This window comes from Pangasianodon hypophthalmus, chromosome 24 (genome assembly GCF_027358585.1).
Source record: "Pangasianodon hypophthalmus isolate fPanHyp1 chromosome 24, fPanHyp1.pri, whole genome shotgun sequence".
Lineage (NCBI taxonomy): Eukaryota > Metazoa > Chordata > Actinopteri > Siluriformes > Pangasiidae > Pangasianodon > Pangasianodon hypophthalmus.
The window spans coordinates 16,788,510-16,808,856 of NC_069733.1; the positions used below are offsets into that span (position 1 = coordinate 16,788,510).

The 20,347-nt window shown below is 38.9% G+C and overlaps 2 protein-coding genes across 4 annotated transcripts in view; both read left to right on the top strand.

Moving 5' to 3' along the window:
- Positions 1–6,431, top strand: part of slc39a14 (solute carrier family 39 member 14) — a 38,222-nt gene extending 31,791 nt beyond the window's left edge. For all 3 annotated transcript variants that reach the window (XM_026931414.3, XM_026931415.3, XM_034299197.2), the window contains exon 9: positions 36–6,431. In XM_026931414.3, coding sequence (XP_026787215.1) covers positions 36–188 — 153 coding nt within the window. In that variant the 3' untranslated portion in view covers positions 189–6,431. The remainder of the gene's footprint in view (positions 1–35) is intronic.
- Positions 6,432–8,662: 2,231 nt separating this feature from the next.
- susd2 (sushi domain containing 2) overlaps positions 8,663–20,347 on the top strand; it is a 32,158-nt gene continuing 20,473 nt past the window's right edge. The window contains exons 1-13 of the mRNA XM_026931295.3: positions 8,663–8,763; positions 8,840–9,224; positions 10,824–11,022; positions 11,816–11,964; positions 12,071–12,238; positions 12,603–12,777; positions 13,620–13,821; positions 14,605–14,690; positions 14,816–15,084; positions 15,198–15,341; positions 15,537–15,695; positions 16,661–16,909; positions 19,386–19,664. Coding sequence (XP_026787096.3) covers positions 9,152–9,224; positions 10,824–11,022; positions 11,816–11,964; positions 12,071–12,238; positions 12,603–12,777; positions 13,620–13,821; positions 14,605–14,690; positions 14,816–15,084; positions 15,198–15,341; positions 15,537–15,695; positions 16,661–16,909; positions 19,386–19,664 — 2,152 coding nt within the window. The 5' untranslated portion in view covers positions 8,663–8,763; positions 8,840–9,151. The remainder of the gene's footprint in view (positions 8,764–8,839; positions 9,225–10,823; positions 11,023–11,815; positions 11,965–12,070; positions 12,239–12,602; positions 12,778–13,619; positions 13,822–14,604; positions 14,691–14,815; positions 15,085–15,197; positions 15,342–15,536; positions 15,696–16,660; positions 16,910–19,385; positions 19,665–20,347) is intronic.

The following is a 20,347-nucleotide window of genomic DNA, read 5'->3' on the forward strand; positions in this document are numbered from 1 at the left end:
GCTTTTTACATCGACACGTCTTTGTGTTTGATCAGTTTCCCGAGATGAATGAAGTGAGTCGTGAGGAAGAGGAAGCTGGAGGAAGCGCAAACCTTGTGACCTTCGCCATCCAGAACGCCGGCCTGCTAACCGGTTTCAGCATCATGCTCCTCCTGACTGTTTACTCAGGACAGATACAGCTCGGATAGCACCGGACATGACATGCACTCAACCTGACCTTTAATCTTTAACCCCTCCCTCGGATTGAGGATCTGCCCAATGAGAAGTGAGTACGGGACTCGGATTTGAGCTCTGAGCCTGAAATTAACTGTGCAATGTTGGACGAACTCAGAGGAGCTGCTGATAGGCTCGAGGAGAAAAAAAAACTCACTCTGAACCAATTCAGATGCAAAATTACAACTTTAACTGACGTACAATATGCATTTGTAATTTTTCCTCCTTTTTCTCTGTATTGCGATATATTTTCTTTAGTTTTTGTCCCTTGTTTCCTTGTCCCTGTCTTCACCATGATGGACCGGTTTGAGGAGAACACTTTGATCATCTAATAGACCACACTACCTGCTTCACCTCCATGTTTAGTCAGTTGTCACGTCATTTTTAACGCTCAAAGTTTGGTTTCAGTGCTACATTTGAAAAGTATTTGAAGTTCGCTGACCGTGTTGTAGACAAGCTCAAGTTCCTGGTTTCATTCTCGGCTCCTGCTACGAACAAACACTGATATAAAATATAACATAGTGCGAATCTCAAAGTAGACGACTAGACTGCAAATTTTTACTAAAAGGCAAATCTATGTTTTTGTTCTCTGATAAACATTTAACTAAAACTAAAATCCTCTCAGAAATCCTGTCAGTTTAGCTCATGTTTATCAGATAGCTAGCATTAACAGATAAACATTTATGAACTAAAATCCTCCCAGGAATCCTGTCAGTTTAGCTCCTGTTTGATTTTACTCAAAGAGGCAAGATTTTCTCAGATCCTGTCATCAGCTGATGTTAGCCAGCTAGCTAGAAGATGGCATGAAATCCTCTCAGAAATTGTCTCAGTTTAGCTTATATTAATCTGCTCACTAGTTGACTAGTTTTAAAAATCTTGTCATTAGTTACTATTCTCCTAGATTTAAAATCCTGTCAGGTTAGCTCATGTTAACTTACTTACTAGCTAGCTAGCATTACCAAATGAACTTTTACTAATAAAAGTTTAAATCCTGTCAGAAATCCTGTCATTAGTTACAGTTCTCCATCTAGCCATTGTTATGATTAAAAATCCTGTCAGAAATCCTGTCAGGTTAGTTCATGTTAGCTAGCTAGCAGATAAACATTCCTGAATATGATTTAAAATCCTCTCAGAAATCCTGTCATTAGTTAATGTTCCCTGTTTAGCTAACATTACGATTAAAAATTCTTTCAGAAATTCTGTCAGGGTATTTCATATTAGCTTGTTAGCTAGCATTAGCAGATAAACATTCCAGAATATGACTTAAAGTCCTCTCAGAAATCCTGTCAGGTTTGCTCATGTTAGCCAGCTAGTTCCACTGAAGGATGATTCAGCACAAAAAAAAAAAAAAGAAAACAATCTGTGAAAAGATAGTGGCAGGGATTCGACCCACTTCTCCAAGGTTACATGGTAAGGTGAAGTCAACAAGAGCGTGTTGTTTTGGAAAGTAGTGAAGTTGTAGGTCACAAAATGTAATAAACCAGAAATATTCACTAAAGTGTTACTGAACACTTAATATTCTGCCATCTTGTAACTAAATTTATTCATCATGAGCTGTTAGCATCTCGAAGGTCATATAAATAATGTAGTTTTCTAGCTGGAGTTTGGCACATTCTCATGCTAGCATGTAAACATGCTAAACATGCTAATTTAGCCCTTAGCTTTGCGTTGGCTGCCATTTTTATTCCAAACCGCATTCCAGAGCAACCCAAACAGCACAACACAACGCCACCATCATTGTGGATAAAACAAAGTGCAGGCACTATTGTGTGGCAATGTTTCTTTATTTTGTATTTTTGTATTATTTCCCAAAGAATCGTAAACTGACTTCTAGTAGACCAAATATGCGCCTTTATTTTACTCTTGCTTCTATGCTCTTTCCTTTCTAAGATGTAGTTTGTTTGGTTTTTTTTTTTTTTTTTTTTCATCTTCTTTTGTCCATCGCTGTTATATGTCTTTATATGATGAAGTTCTTATCCTGACATGTAGTCTCATATTTATTTAATTTGCTGTATGTATTATACACAGGAGCCTGTCTGGGTTCCTTTAATGTAATACGTTAATGCGTAACACTTTACATTAAGGTTCCTTTAACTATTTCCTGTGTTAGATAACATTAGCAAGCCATAAATTTGAGCATTATTACAACTTAAATAATGTTAACAAACTTAAGATTTATGCAAATGATTAATAATTAAATGTAAATATAAAATTAGCACTATAAACTTCAATTAAAACAGGTGTTAATTAATTGCTGCCATTACTTATAGTGTATTAATACTGACAGTAATACTGATTAATATAAACAATCGTTCCCTCACAAGCGTCTCTTTTTTCTCTCGTAAACAACAAACGCAGCTTGTGATGTCACCAAGAAACCACAAAAACATCCGTTCAGCAGATTTTCCTGTGTTGGAAAACTTAGTTACATCTTTACCGCTGACTGTCTGACACTGGAGACTCCTTCCTCATCTCCTCACAGGAAACTTCACAATGGAACAATTAGACATTTTTTTAATCATTTTACATGGAGTGTCCCTGTGAATAAGCGGTTACTATAGAAACAATAACATATTAGCACAAGTGTATTAATATAAACCTGTGATTTGAATTACAGATGGAACTACAGTCAGAGCTGCTTTTAGAGAAAATTAATCAACACTATCTGACCAATCAGAACCGAGAATTCAACAGTGCTGTGGTATAAATATTAGTTAATTCATTTTACTTTGCTACTTTAACATGAAGTAAGATTGATTAATGCTGAGGTTTATGGTTTATTAATGTTAATTAACGCATGGAACCTTGATGTGAAGGGAACTTATGGTTCTGGATTGGCATCATGGGGTCATCAGGGGTCAGATATTGAAAGTCTCTTACAGCGAAAGGATTAACAAACATGTTTTTGAGTCTAATTTTAAAGACACCATTTGAAATCTGTCTTCCAAGTGATTTGTACAACTTGCTGAGACCTAAATTTTGTTTAAAAAGGGAATTTGAGTGATATCAGCACAAGCATAAACACTATTACATTTCTTTTTGTTCTCCGTTGGTGTTTTAAAGGGATCAGACTCTTTAAGTACACCTCCCATGCAGGTCACTTTGCAGGTATCCAGATGTGGTCCTGTTGTGGTTCCTTTCCTTTGATAGATGGATTGATGAATTATTGTGCAACAGATGCGCTATGGCCAGTAATTGTACACCTACAGTGACCTATATGGTATGTTTTAACTGATAAAATGACCAATCAGTGCAGCTACAATATGGTCACAGCTAATAAGTTGTTAATAACGAGTTACTGCGTGACCATGTTTGAAGATGTTTGAAAATCGGAAAGACCCTGGAAGAAATGTAAAACAGTATTTTGCTTTTGTTATTGTGTATCTTTTTTTTTTTCCCTTTCAATTTTGCAGTGCAATGAATTTTGTCTCTGGAACATATTTTGAGTTTTTACTTGCAAGGGAAGCTAAGGCCTGTTCTTTGTACGTGGATTAGTGAGTTAGCTCGATTGGATTGTTGAGAATTTTACATTTTTATGGGTTTGTTTTACCAAGACAAGTCCGTAAACTCAAATCTGCTATTAAACATAAAGAAGATTAGATAGCGCATTTACAAGCGGTTTAAATTGGCTTGGAAAAACACACACAGCATATTTTGTAATATATCTCACAATTATTAAAACAATCTCACGTAATTCTGCTCTTGTCTAAAGTTAAGAGTCTAGAGCTGGAGTTTTTCAGTTGCTACTTATAATGTTCATGATAGATATTTGTTAATTTAAGTTGTAGCATGGGAGACGTGAGACATCACAACTGCCGTCTCAGCATAATTATGTGACTGTTATACATACACTCTCAGAGATAAAGGTACCTCTACTCTCTGTACTTCCTCTTGTCGCTGGATCGCTACTATTAAGGGTACGTCTTTGTTACCTGAAAATGTGAAAATAGTGTACATTTAAAAATATTTTAAGGTATTTAAGTGGATACTACTCTTTATGGTAAGAGCAGCATCAAGGAAAAGTTACTGTAACTTCATTTCTGAGAGTGTATATTTTAAAAAATGGTGTTATTTTATATTGGTGTTTTCAAAACCACTTAAATGTATTGTGCTTTTGAATTGTGTGAACAAAATGTCATCATTTCAACCACTCGAAATAGCAAACACACTAGCTAAGATTGGCACAAACATTATGAGTTCCTGACACTCATTTAGTCTCCTATAGCCACTTTATAGTAAACAGTGTATGTCTCACTACACTGTGCTAAAAAAAAAAAAAAAAACCTTTAATGGCCTCTCCAGGCTTCCGTACCATTCGCCAATCGTTGACTCGCTGATTACGATTTTGAGTCTCGAGTTATCTGCCCTTTCCAGGCAAACCAGGAGTGTGCATTTATCTCGAACAACTCAATCCAGCTAAATTAATCAAATTCCCAGGTGCGTTTGAAGAACTTAAATATCCCGTTTGGATTGATCACCATTAGCGAATCTTGCATACGTCATTTTATCTTGGAATCACAAATCGACGTACAAAGAACAGGGCCCTGTTTTGTATTATAAATATTATTGTATTATTATTATTGTTATTATTGTAAAATTATTCTTTAGAATTGTTAGTGGTAGTAGTCTCAGTTGCAGTGAAATATGTTGCAGTGTATGTGAGAAACCTGTCCCTGTTCCCTACATGCTGCACTATTTTCCATTTAGCAGTAATGAAATCCCTCAATGCGTGGAGGATACATCGATGATGTAGCTTAGCTGCTACCGCGATGCGTTTTGAAAGAGGACGATGCAGGAAAAAATACGGCGGTGGATAAATGAGGTTACTTGTGATCTGTAGTGGGTATGAAATATTTATTATGGGATTAAATAAAAGTGGGTGGAGCCATTTATACACGGCAAATGTGTCTGGATCTTCAAGCTGGAACATTTTGTTTTATTTTATGTTGAAATTTTGAGTCTGTATATGAACATCGATATATGTGTTTTTTGTTTGTATTGCTGGAAATGGAGCGAAGGAGGACAAGTGTTAGGTGTGTGTGTGTGTGCGTGTGTGTATGTCTGCATCAGAACTCAAGCCAATGTGTATTTAAATGAACAGTTTGGCCACAAATGAAATGTACACAATTATTGCCCTTAGCTGAAATGTTTAGTACAAAGCTAAATTGGTAGCTTTTATTACTTGTTAGCTCCAGTGCAAAAATTAAGAAGCAAAACTCTGACCTGACACATGCTTTGGGAAACTTGTGTACACTTCATTCCATTTTTTGGCTGAACTTCTCCTTTAATCATGACTAAGCCATTGTTTCAGCAGCAAGTGTTTGAGAAATGTGTTTATTTGATATCTGTTGTACTCAAGCCATCAATGCAATAGTTTGTGCAATGAATGAAATGACACAATTTCAATGCAAAGAAAAAAATGTAAAATGTGTTTTAGGTGATTATAAGCTGAGTAAACTGCAGGCAGGTCTGTTAGATTGAAACACTCCTCATACCTCTTGATTAGCAGATAATAACAGCTGATATGCATATTAATTATTTTTAAAGCGTAATATACAACAGTGCTTTGCTTTAGGAGAAAAGCAGCTTTCTCGGCTGAACACTGTAGACTTCAAATTATTTTTAGTTTATTCGGACCTCGTTGTTACTGTAAGGAATGTCGTGGTGCTCCATTTAGCCCTGAGCGTCCTGACATTCTTATTAAAGGAGCAGTTTGTAATACTGTCAGTGAGGTGATTTGCAATTCCAATAAAATGTTTATAAGCCACGCCCCCAACTGACTCCACCCCTTTTGTTGAAAATACATTTGCCTCTTAAGGAAGGAGTTTCAGTGGAAAGCTTGGATACTGGTGATGGGCGGAGCTCATTTCAGGGCCAGAAAGCCCGAAATGAAGAAACAAGCAAGATCCCATTACACTGCTGTATTGCTCTCAGTTCTCTTTTATAGTAATATGGTTTGTAGAGGTCTGAAAACAAATGTCAACATTGCAAACTGCACCTTTAATATTTATGTGAACTTTACCATGAGAATAGTAAACAACATTTAAAACAACTGCATATATTTACTGTGATCCTTGGAAGAAACTTAGTAAAATAGTAAGAGCTGGACCCTCATAAACGTGTGCAAAGGATTATCTTTTAGTACCTACTGTCAACAAAATTTGTTATTGTGTGTGTTTTTCTTTTTATTGTAATGTATAAATCACCATCTTTGAAAACTTTTGTGTCCGAAATGTGTCTTGTTTTTTCTGTCCTAGCCTCAGCAAACACACATCTATAAAATATTAATAACATCATATTATCCACAATTACGTGTATTTAATACCAAGAGTATGATTTACAAATAACTTTAAAGGAGCATTTTGGATTCAAAACATGTTTACTTCTTTAGTTTTGCACTGGAGTTATTAGGCTAATGAAGCTAACAAGTACAGGAAGCTTATAGGCTCCAGTTTAGCATTAAACAAATGAAATCGCAGCTGATTCACAAGTGAATGCTGTTGCACTTCCTAGCCATTGCTAGGAAAGTAATTTTTTTTTTTAAATCGTATCATATATATCTTTTGTAATTTAATCGTGCTATAATAAATAGAAAGAAACAACTAAAAATACTTAAAGTGGCCCTGAAATCAAAATTGGTGTTACAGAGTTTTTGTAACTGTCCCTTAGTATTATGCAAGCCAGCATGATAGTAGATCTAAGAAAAAGGTTTTGGACATACTCTCTCAAGCCATTTCATGAGGAAAATATGCCAGGATTTATAAATATGCAAATTAGAAACGCCCACGTGTCCTCTGATCAAACAAAACAGCTAGCTGGCTAGTTTACTGCTAATAAACTAGCTCTGAAGTCTTCAAGCTCTTAGGCTGAAAACTAGAGGACTTTAATTTTGAAATAAGAGGTTCCTCATTAACTCTGGTTGCCATGTCTGTGGTTTGCCCACGACACTGTGCTCTGTTTTATGCAGATAGTAATTGCATAACCTATTATGTAAGCACGTGGGCTCTGAATATGATTTGAATGTAGTGAATTAACAGGAGAAGTGGTTGATTATTAAATAAAAAGAATGTAAATAGACTACATTCAGTGTAATATATGGTGTAAGTCTGTGAATTGGTTCATGCATTCTCATACAAATCGTTATTCTTTATTTATAACAATTTCTGTAGCCTAGTGATACGAGATCATTTGATTCTCTTTGGTGAAAGAAGTGGATAAGGTAATTGTGTAGGTTTAATATCACTTCATTAAAATGTATTGCATGATGTTACTTTGACGTTGGTTCCGGAGCCTATCGCAGGGCTGCCAGGCCATCGCAGGGCGTCATGCATGCACATGGTCACATTTAGGGGAAATTTAGAATCACCAATCCACCTCCTGGCTGTTTTTGGACAGTGGGCGGAAACCAGAGAACCTGGAGGAAACTCACACATGAGGAGAACATGTTAAATCCCTCTTAAAGACAGAAACTTGAGCTCTGGATTGAACCGAGGAACCTGGAGCTGTATGTTGGCAGCACTACCCGCTACATCAACACGCCACCATAACAAAATATTATATCAAAAGCCATAGTGTGTGTATAATAATAAAAATGGTCATGTTGCCGCTTCACAGCTCCAGGGTCCCTGGTTCGATCCTGAGCTCAGGTTACTGTCTGTGTACGTTGAGTTTTTGTTTCATGCTCTCCCCGGGTCTGTGTTGGTTTCCTCCAGGTTCTCTGGTTTCCTCCCACTGTCCAAAAACAGGCCAGTAGGTGGACAGGCTGAGATGAATTGGCCCTAAGTGTGAAAGAGTGTGTGTATGGTGCCATGTGATGGACCGACATGTATCCAGGGTGTGTTCCCGGATCACACCCAGTCTTCCCGGGATAGACTCTGGATCCACCTCAGTCTTGTCCAGGATAAAGCGCTTACTGAAAATGATATTCAACAAATAATAGCAGTGACTGAAAGAATGTCTCAATGTGTGAATGTGTGTGTGTCTGTGTGTGTGTGTGTGTGTGTGCTCTGCGTCTCATTCAGGGTGTATTCCTGCCTCACGCCTAGTGATCCCGGGATAGACTCCGGATCCACTGCACCCCTGACCAGGATAGAGCGCTTACTCAGAGAGAGGGAGTAATATTAATGAATTTTTTTTTTTTAAATAAATGCTCATATTTAAAGTAAATATTAATAGGGATTAGAGATTTAAAATGTAAACTTTATATCTGGAATTTAGCTATATATTTCTGTAAAGCTGTTTTGTGACAATGTCCATTGTTAAAAGTGCTATACAAATAAAATTAATATGGAATTAATATTTATATGTATTAATATATTAATTTAAATGTATAAATATTACAGAATATACGACAGATAGTAGTTATGATTTTAATAGTGGATATTTTAAGTGCTAGTCCTGGGGTGGGTTTTTGGTGTGTGTTATTTTATAGACTTGGCAACCCGATTACCGTCTATTTTAAGAGTCAAGAAATAAATAAATAAATATAAAAATAAAAAAAAATTAAAAAGCGAACATTTCGATGGAAACATTTCGATGAACACATAGCTAGTGAGTAAAGCGTTTTTGTTTGTTTGTTTGTTTGTTTGTTTGTTTGCTTTAAATGCAGCTGTTTTTTTTGTTTCAGCTGGAACCTGTTATTCCTGCACACACTGGGCGGTTAAACAGTAACGGAGCGCCTCAGAGTGTTGGAGCAGAGAGCAGATGATTATCAGGAAGACCTTTGCTACAATGTCATGGCACAAGTACACGTTTACACACAGTCTGGTCTGAACTTGTACTGGAGTGATTAAAGGGCCATTAGACCTGGTTTAAATAGGACAATCTGGTGGAAAAGTGGACTGTTTCCGGTTCCTGGGTGACATTTGAGGTTTTGGGGTGAAGAAGAGGCACTTTATGGATTGAAAAAAACTCCTGTGTGAAGTCAGTGTCAGGAAAAATGTTTATATACAGAGTGCTGAGTTTGTGCTTAATGCTGATTTTTGTGGATTTGATCTCACAACCTGCTGCAGGTGAGTACACACACACACACACACACACACACACACACACAGAAAGAGAGAGAGAGAGAGAGACAGACAGAGAAAGAATGAAAGAAAGAAAACAGTCTGTCAGTGATGCCACATAATGATGCCACTCAATTGCCTTCATTGCATTCAGTTGCTCTATGATTCTATAAAGCATTTGGTCATATGGATCTCTCAGATGTGTTTTGAGATCAGACTTGGGGTGACCTTTGGGGTGCCAAGACTTATTTTGCCCCCCTGTGCCACCCAAATCATATCTAAAATGAGCTGAGCATATCCTGGACAACTGACCCATGTTTTCACCTGCAGCATATATTGTTGGTTAATTATAATTTGTAGCACTGATATTATATCTGCACTCTCTGTAATGAGGCCATTAAACACTACCTGTGTGTTCTTTAACTATGCTGAGTGGATTTCTGTCAGTGTTTTGAGGAATCGTGTCACAAGTTTATTTTAATGTTTCATTGCAGTCATTATGTCTAACCATATAATCTGTTTATATACATTAAGGATACATTTGCACTGCAGGAAGAAGGTACTGGTCCTGAAACACTGTGAAATTAATCCAACTGATGGATCAAAAGTCATGTGACTTTTCTATCAGCTCCCCTATTTTTCATATGAAGCCTGGTTCTGTACAGTTTCTGTAACCTGTATGACAGGACTCATAGATTAGATTTGACATGGCACCAGATTCACATGGAGCAAACAAGAAAAAACCGACATACATTCACCTGATCAACACCTCACAAAAACTATGAAGGAATTTGTTAACTCGGCAGAAACATGTCGTTGATGAGAGAGATCAGAGAAGAATGGCAAGACTGGTTTGAGCTGACAGGAAGGCTACGGTTACTCAAATAACCACTCTATACAACCGTGGCGAGCAGAAAAGCATCTCAGAAAGCACAACACACTGAACCTTGATGTGGATGGGCTAAAAGAGCAGAAGACCACATCAGGTTTCTCTCCTGTCAGCCAAGGCACAGGCTCACCAAACCTGGAAAGGTGAAGATGAGAAAAATGTCTAGTGTCTAAATCCATGGCATCAAACCTGCTTTGTGTCAACAGTTCAGGCTGGTGGTGGTGGTGTAATGTTGTGGGGAATGCACACATTGAGCCCGTTAATACCAACAGGTGACGGTTTTTCCCAATCTTCAGCTGTTCAGTTTGGGTGAGTCTGTGCCCACCACGCTGTTCTTGGCTGACAGGAGTGGAACCCAATGTGGTCTTCTGCTGTTGTAGCCCATTCACCTCAAGTTTTGACGAGTTGTGCGTTCTTAGGTTTGCTTACTGGATGATTTTTTTTTTTTTTGCACCATTCTGTGTAAACTCTAGAGAGAATTCCAGGAGATCATGTCTGGTACTTACAGGTCAAAGTCAGTGAAACACCATTCTGATGCTTAAAGTGAACATTAAGCTCTTGACCTGTGTTTGCATGATTAATTGCATTGCACTGCTGCCACATGACTGATTGGATAACTGCATGAATGAGCAGGTGTCCATGCGTTCCTGTTAAAATCCCTGGTGAGTATATATATCTGTTCTGTCCTGATTTATCTGTTCATCTCCCTCCTCCAGCTCAGTCTTGTGAAGGTCGGTGTGGTGAAAAGTTGGCGTCCTGTTCCTGCCGCCCGACATGCGAGACCTTATTGAACTGCTGTACAGATGTGAAACAGTTCTGCCTGGACATCTCACCTCACTCCGGCTCTCTGCTCGGAGGAACCGACTTCAAACTGCTCAACGTCAAGTTTGACAAGAACCTCAACCTCACCTGCAGGTAAGAAGAGAGTCGGGGTTTACTAAAGATGTTCTTTAGCACATGTAGTAGGAAATTATCAAACATGGCTGTTCTGCTGAAGAATTTTGCAGAGCAGTCTGCAAAATCAGCCCAACAACTAGATGCTACTACCACCATGCTTCACAGTGTGAAGGGTGTTCTCGGGGTGATAACTGGTGTTGGGTTTCCACCAAACATAGTGCGTTACTGCAAGGCCAAAAAGCTACATTTTGGTCTCATCAGACAAGAGAGTCTTCTTCCAATTCAACATGCCTTTTGGCAAATTTATATGCCTTTTTTTCTCAACACTCTTCCATACCGTGCAGATTTGTGCAGTGGTCTAGTTATTATTGTGAACATCTTATCCCATCTGAACGGTGGATCTCTCCAGCTTCTTCAGAGTTACCCGCAGCCTTTTGGTGGCTTCTCTGACTAATCCTGTCTTTACCCGGTCCCTGACTTTTGGTAGATTTTTGAATACTGTATTTAATGAGGAGGGATGTTTGGGATATTTTATTAAAACCAAACTATGATTAATACATTTCCAGAACTTTCCTGGACATGTTTTGATGTACGTAGTTTTGATTATATAAGATTTCATGTTGGATAACCCTAGAAAAACTAGTGTGTGATCATGGAAATAAAATGTAGCTTGAAAATGTATCCAAGTATCGTGATAGTATTTATTTTCTGTTTTCCACAGGCCTAAATCATTGCCGACAAGTTAAATTTGGTTTATTCTGTAACAGAATTGGTTTTTAAATGGTATGTGTGTGTGTGTGTGTGTGTGCAGGTTTAAGTCTGAGATCACGACTCAGGGCTACGTGGATGCAGAAGGTGTGGGTCACTGCATCTCTCCCCTGCTGTTTGAGTCCGGCTGGATCCCATTTAAGGTTTCCACTGATGGACTGAACTATAACCGAGCTGGACGATGGCTCTCAGGTCAGACTCGCATCTCAGTTTAACGAATAATTAAATTCACATCCCACATCATAGACTGATTTACTGTGACATTATCTGACTTGGCTTGGTGTGATCGGTTGCTCAGTGCACCACAGTAAGCTGAGCGCGGAGTATAAGCTCATCCTGGTGAACGGGACTCATTGGCAGTATTACGGTACGCCGGGCGTCGGTGGGATTCTGCTGATGGTGTGGAATTCATCTCTAATTAAAGCTGAGAGAGTAAACGTTGAGCTGTGGGGCTATGACGAGTTCGGTAAGTGGAACAGAACCATCCTTCTTAATTTCGAACTCAAAAGAACAACTTTTTAATTCTAGAGATTTTATCAAAACAAGTTGCAAAAAGTAACTTTGCTGAATAATTTTCACAGAAACTCACATATTCAGCACAGTTTTACCTGAGATCCATTTTTGTAGTTTTTAATGTAAGAACTTTTTTTTCTTATACTTCGTTTTACTCTTTGGTCCAAGAGTGTTACGATTTGGTAACTTCACCAGAAAAACCAGTATGTGTGAAAGTTGGTTAACTGGAGAAGCTGTGTGAGAATCATAACGGATATAAAACTAAAGTGAGTGGTTTTTAATGTACACCGATGCTGATGTTCTTCTTCTGACCGCAGGAGAGCCGTACACTGATCAGTGGAGGGCCGAGTGGAAGTATCTGTACACTGTAGGGAAGAATGTGATCAATAATGGGACATTCAGCTTCGTCCCAACACCCAGTGAAATGCCGCTGGCGCAGTGGCACATGGGCAGCATGAGGGTCAGTCCAAGCACCGAACCTGACGGCACATGGTACGATCTCATCCTCATTTGTCTTTAGTTCGTATTTATCCACAGTGACTTACAACTGAGTTCCTTCCATGTTTAGAAGGAAGGATGGATAGAAAAGGGGTTGCTTTGCTTGATTGACTGTGAATCCATGAAATATGGAGCCAACACAGCACACTTCATATTTTCATTTTTTTAAAAAAACATTATGATCAAGCTGCTGGTGCAGAATAATAAAAAGTAAACATTTCTTGTGCTAGGATAAACATTCTTCTCTATGATAAACTATGATTTTTTTCTATGACAATGTAAATAAACTTAAATGAACTGAATTTCTTTTTTTTTCTGTATGATAAACTGTTTAAGAAAGTGCTATAATGTCCTACAGTGGATATAAAAAGTCTACACACGTCCGATAAAATTGCAGTCTGTCTTTTTAACGTAAAGAAGAAATGAAACCAAAATAAATCATAACAGATTTTATTTTTCCAGTTTTAATGTGATATAGGAACCAACAACATTCAAGTGAAAAACGAATAGAAGCAGGGAAAGAAGAGAAATCCTTTTGTGTGCACGTGTGTAAATAGACTTCTGGAAATTCTGATCTGGAAACGTGCTTTTGAAAATGTGTAATAAAGCGAAAACCAGGGATAAGATAAGGCGTAATGGAAGTCTATAACTTCTGTGTCTGTGTACTAGTAACTGTGTGCTTTCTAGGTGTTACTGGTAGTTTGGACCGTGAAACCTTGGTGTCTCGTGTGTGTGTGTGTGTACACGTGTGTGTGTGTACACGTGTGTGTGTGTACACGTGTGTGTGTACACGTGTGTGTGTGTACACGTGTGTGTGTGTACACGTGTGTGTGTAGGAACGTGAACGCTCTGTGGAATGGTGATCATGCTTTGGCTTATCACCTGGAGGAGGCCTTCAGGAAAGATTCTGCAGCTTGGGCTTTGGAAAAGTGTCTGAAGTGGGATCGAGAGGAAAAGCTGATGCCCAGTTTCCTGACTGAGATCATCGATTGCCCCTGCACGCTGGCACAAGCCCGAGCCGACACCGGCAGATTCCATGTGAGATTAAATGAAACTGACCTGAAGGGTTGTGTCATGTATCATAATGTGTAAATGTGAAAGAGTTTCACTGTTAATGCCACAGCAGTATAGAGGATTATTAACTACAGTACTCGCAGGGTTCCAAGGTTATTCCTCATATTCCTCCTCCTCCTTCTTCTTCTTCTTCTTCTTCTTCTTCTTCTAACACCTTAATTTAGAATTAACTTAGCTCAAACTGCTTAAAGTACAAACTCTTTGTTTTCAGTAGCAATTTTTTTTCCTATTCCTATTAAAATATATTTCTGGAGTGTTTGCCACTGGTGAGGTCATAATTATGTTGACCAATCATCCGCTTGGCTTTAAACTCACACACACGGTGCAGGTGCGCACTGTAGCGCCCCCTTCAGTTTCTACTTCTTTTCTTTCTTTTTCTTCTCTTTTGTTATTCTTTATTTAATTAGAAATTATTGACTGGAAATTATTTAGTACCTTATAATTCAGTAGCAGTAGCATGTTTCCGGTCTGTAAATTTGTGACAGAAGTGTGTGTGCTCTGCATGTTAATCTCCTGTTCATTTGCAACTGAACAGGTTAATACACGAACACAGCCCCAGCTATACGAATTAAAACCAAGCGTCTAGGATAAGTGAAAGCTATCTGGCACAGCTATGTGCAAACGAGATGTAGAAGCAGCTAATTACTTTGGTTGACTCATGAGTGTTTGACTCATGAGTGCCGGAATTAACTAGTTAACGAGCTAGCAGGCTGAATAGTAAATATTCATGGGTTTGGATATTTTCAGACAGACTACGGCTGTGATATTGAGAAAGGCAGTAAGTGCACTTATCATCCAGGAGCTGTGCACTGTGTTAGAGCCATTCAGGGCAGGTAACACACACACACACATCGATACTGAACACACACACACACTGTCCTGTCTGCACCATGTCAACTGAAGTCCAAGAGCTCAAAAGAAGATGTGGTTAATTTTCTTTCTTCTTCTTTCCGCGCAGTCCGAAGTACGCAGCAGGTCAGCAGTGTTGTTACGACAAAACCGGAGCTCAGGTTCTCACCAGTGACTCGATTGGTGGAAGTACCCCGGACCGAGGGCATGACTGGGGGTCACCACCGTATCAAAAGCCCCCCAGAGTGCCAGGATTCTCCCACTGGAAATACGACGTGATCACGTTTTACTACTGCTGCCTGTGGTCAGATAACTGCGACTATTATTTCACACATCGCCCGTCCAGCGACTGCAGGACATACCAGCCTCCTAAAGCAGGTGAGGAAGACATTTTTCTCTTACATTATACAATACACATACTTCCTTTCTCTTTTTCTTGTCTGAGAGGATCAGATTGTGTTACCTGATTCTTCAATTTTTGTTTCTTTCAGCCTCCGTGCTTGGTGATCCTCACTTCATCACGTTCGATGGTTCCAAGTACACCTTTAACGGTAAAGGAGAATACGTCCTGCTTCACTCACCAGAGTTCCAGCTGATGGTCCAGGGCAGAACTGAGCCAATGAAATCAGAGAACGGTAAAAATGACTGAAGTGTCAAAATTCTTTCTTTCTTTTTTTTTTTTTGTAATATCCAAATATTTTGAAAATCACCTCTTTTCATCACCATTAAAGACCTCAGTGTAACTCGGTGTTTATGTCAAAACAACATCATCAAAAAGTGCACTTTCTGAGTTTGTCTCATCGTGACGAGTAGATCCGTTTCCCTTTAAGGCTCTGTCATCATGGCGACGCGTCTCTCCTCGGTGGCCATGAAGGAGAAGGACTCTGATGTCATCGAGGTGCGTCTTGCGGATAAACCGGATCATCTTCAGGTCTTACAGAACCAACAGGTGCTTAGTTTCTCTGAACAGACCTGGATGGATCTTGAAGGTGAGACCTGAGGAACGTTTTACCGTAAATATTGATCCCAGATCAGCTTTGGACTGTCACGTCCCACTCAGCAGAAGACCATGAGATGGAGGAGAGATGATCTGGAACAAGCAATGTATATGACACTGGTTCTAGAACAGTCCTAAGAATTTTAATATTGGTTCCAGAACATTTATATGCCATGTTGTGTGTTTGTTTTAGAACATTTCTAAGCTTGGGTATCGGTTGTGTGTTAGTTCTAGAATATTCCTAAATTTGAATATTGGTTGTGTGTTGGTTCTAGAATATTCCCAAGCTTGAGTATCGGTTGTGTGTTGGTTCTAGAATATTCCCAAGCTTGAGTATTGGTTGTGTGTTGGTTCTAGAATATTCCTAAATTTGAATGTTGGTTGTGTGTTGGTTCTAGAACATTCTTAAGCTTGAGTATTGGTTGTGTGTTGGTTCTAGAATATTCCCAAGCTTGAGTAATGGTTGTGTGTTGGTTCTAGAATATTCTTAAGCTTGAGTATTGGTTCTAGAACATTTACATGCCATGTTGTTTATTGGCTATACAAAAAGACCATGCTGCTTGTTGGTTCTAGAACTTTCCTAAGCTTGAGTATTGGTTGTGTATTGGTTCTAGAATATTCCTAAATTTGAATATTGGTTGTGTGTTGGTTCTAGAACATTCTTAAGCTTGAGTATTGGTTCTAGAACATTTACATGTCATGTTGTTTATTGGCTATACAAAAAGACCATGCTGCTTGTTGGTTCTAGAACTTTCCTAAGGTTGAGTATTGGTTGTGTGTTGGTTCTTGAACATTCCTAAGAAAGGTTGCATATTGATTGTAGAACATTCTTAGCAAAAAGGAAGTTCGGTTCTAGAATATTCCTGAGGCAATTTGACTTTGTAACATTTTGAAAGCCAAGCTGTGTATTGTTTCTGGAACATTCCTGAATCCAAATATTTGTCTTGCGCCTTGTAGGTGTGTTTGTGTTCTCGGCGGTACCCCAGAACGTCACAGTGATGTTCCCCTCAGGCGCCGGGGTCGAGGTCAGAGGTCGCGGAGGGGTCATGACCCTGACTGTTTTACTGCCGCAGGAGTTTAAGGAGCAGACACAGGGCCTGCTGGGGAAAATGAACGACGATCCTGACGATGATTTGACCTCCAGCGATGGGATGGTTGTGGGAGGAGACAGCAGCGCTCAGGACATTTTCACATTCGGAGCAGGATGTGAGTCTTTTTAATTAAAAAAATTCAACTTAATAATATAGATGCCCTCATCCAGAGTGAAGTGTGTTAGATCCTCATGCTAGGACAGATAACTCAGGGTCTAATAATATTATCAAGCTAGAACCTCGTTAGAGAGGCGTTAGTACAGGGGTTCCCAAACCTTTTGGTTTAGACATAATGAAATATCTGTAACCCCAAGCTCTGCATTTTATATTCCAGATTTATAAACTAGCTCTTGTAAATCCATATTCAGTAAATATTTTAGCATATTTACACGTTCATTTTATTTCATTTCTCTTGTTTCACTCAGTCTGAGTCTCTCACTGTTGTCAGGGAAGTAGTGGAGGGAGAAGGACGGAGAACCGTATCCATTTTTATTGCTGAGCTCCTACGCTACCGTAGCGTGTCACGAATGAGAACAAGAAGACTAAACTAGCATGTACGCTCTTCATGTGGCCAGTAACATTTCACAATATCAGCACGCAAAATCTTTTCTAGTTAGAGCAATATTTGTAATATTATTTTTTTTAAAAACAAAAGAGAAAGAGAAGATGGTGAGTTTCTCTTACAATCCCTTTTGTAAATTAAGTGAGCGCACATGGGGTTAGTTTAGCAAACCCTGAGCTAGTGCAGTGAGTTCGTTGATTAAGAGATTTGCTCTTTTTAATTTTAATTTTTGTGACATTTTCGCTGTATAAAATTCACTGCTGCTTTGGTCCACTTTGTCAGAGCTGTGTTTTGGGAATGAGATAAAAAGCTATAAATCGGTTGTTAGATATGCAGAGCATGAATTTATGACCTTGTTATTGCGTATCAGTCAAGGCCAAGGTCTGCATGCGTTCACTGCTGTTCTTCACTTTAGCTAAACTCAGCTGAAGTAACACACAGTGTATGGCATAATTTATCCAAACACTAAAAAACACGTTACATTACAAAAATATTAAATTTTTTGGTAATCTACGGTTCTTTATCACGGTTTCTGATGCGTTTTTTTGTCTTGTTTATTGTTTGTTTGTTTTTGCTTAGTTTTTTATTATCAACTCACAAACGCTAGCTAGCATCTGTAGGTACAAACAAAGCTCAAGATAATTAATGCTAGCTAGCAAATTACTGTATACACTGCCTATTCAAGTTACATTACATTAGCTAGCTAAATTCAGCCAACAGGAATGACTCTGGGAATTTCTAAACACAAATAAACAGTAGAGAAAATATTAGCTATGATGCAGACTGATAACTGACGATTAGCTTGTGTACATTTGTCAACTATAACAACTGATTGAGGTAGCGTAGCACCCTCTTCTATTAACACACATTTATAGCTTTAGTGAAGACTAATGGACCTGTCTAAGAAATATAATTTGACAATAATGTTTAAAACTGATGAAATAATCCGTTATAAAGAACTGTTCTTAAGAGTTTTAGTCCCAGTTTTAAGTTTTAAAAAGGAAACGCTGTGAATATTAAACTATGTTGTGAGAAATGCATGAAATATTTAATTCAGTTTAATTTAGTAATCTCATTGCTGTCTCAAATTTCTTTTTTATTTGAGAGTCCTTAAAGGCTAAAAAAAATAAAAAGAATTCCTTACTAACTAGCCAGCTAGATTGGTAGTTAGCTTAAGTAACTAGTTAGGTCCAAAAGTTTAAGCACACCACCAAGAACTGTTGACTAATTCAGAGGAGCTTGTATGGTGGATGCGCTGCGTAATCCGTGATTCATAATAAATGTCTCCTTACAGAAAGCTTCACCAATATGTTTTTAAAAAACACTTTTTTTAAACAAGTATTAAAATTTGTTTATTTAATATTCATGACAGAAGACTTCAGTCAGGATGTTTGTGCTTTGCGGTTTCTCAGTAACTTCACAAACTGCGCTATTTTGTCTTATAAACTTCAAGAGAGAGGAAAAAAGAGAGGCTGGTGATGGAACAACTGTTTAACTAATAACAGGAACTAATTTGTTTCACAATGTTCGATAACATTAAATGTAACTGTAAATGGATAAAAAAGTATGACTTTGTCCTTCTTTCTTTAATAAAAATGTTAGTGTTGGGACATGGTGTTATAGGAAAATACACACGTTTGGGGCGGAGCCAGTCACTCCGCTTCATTACAGCACTTTGTTGTTGATTATGTTCCTGTAGCAGCACACCTTGAGTGTTTTCTTCCTTTCTTAATACAGATCCACTGTTTATATGTGTGAGGGAAAAAAAAAAAAAAAAGTGTTTGTGACGCTGTACATTTCACACACATGTACACTCCTAGCATGCAGTATTAATCATTGTGGCCTAACGGCTGATATTGGAACTTAATTATTATAAGTTATAATTATAAAATAAAGAAAAAATAATTTATGTAATAAATAAAATAACGACGATGTCTGAAAATTGTGCAACGTACTGTATATGTTGTGTATTATTGTTGCTATGATGCCTTACAGCCAATAAGAACACTCCGTCTTGTCTTTCTTTCAGGGGCCATTAAAAACGAGTCTTCTCTCTTCACCTATGACTCAGAGCATCTCCTAAACGAGTACTACTTCTCCCCGAAGCATGATCCCTCGTTCATCCCGCAGTTCTCCGTCAATGAAGATGCGTCCGATCCGCTCCTGAGTCCCACGCTGAAGATGTGTGTAGGAGACGGAGCTCAGTTCTGTAAATACGACACGCTAAGCACACGCAGTCTGGAGCTGGGCAACAGCACGCTGCATGCTGTCCGCTCTCACACGGCCACGACGCAGGACCTACAGCCTGGTGAGTGAAAACCAAAAAACAACAGTCTGATAATTCTAGTGTCAGTATTTACATTAGAAATATTCTTTACGCTGTCCAGTTGCTTTCGTAATGAGGATTGCAGAGCACCCATTGCAACGTTCTGTTAGTTATGTTATGTTACAGTTATGTCATCAAATCTAAAGGACAAGAAAAAGAATTGTGTCCAATGATAGAAATTGAAGGGACACATGGGGACACACAGGGTCACACAGCACTACACAGGGACAAGCAGGGCTCACACAGGAACACACACAGGGACACACAGGGCTACACAGGGACACACAGGGCTACACAGGGACACACAGGGCTACACAGGGCCACACAGGGCTCACACAGGGCTACACAGGGCTCACACAGGGCTCACACAGGGACACACAGCACTACACAGGGACACACAGGGCTCACACAGGGACACACAGCACTACACAGGGACACACAGGGCTACACAGGGACACACAGGGCTCACACAGGGACACATAGGGCTAAACAGGGACACACAGGGCTACACAGGGACACATAGGGACACACAGGGCTAAACAGGGACACACAGGGCTACACAGGGACACACAGATACACTACACAGGGACACACAGACACGCTAAACAGGGCTACACAGGGACACACAGACACGCTAAACAGGGACACACAGATACACTACACAG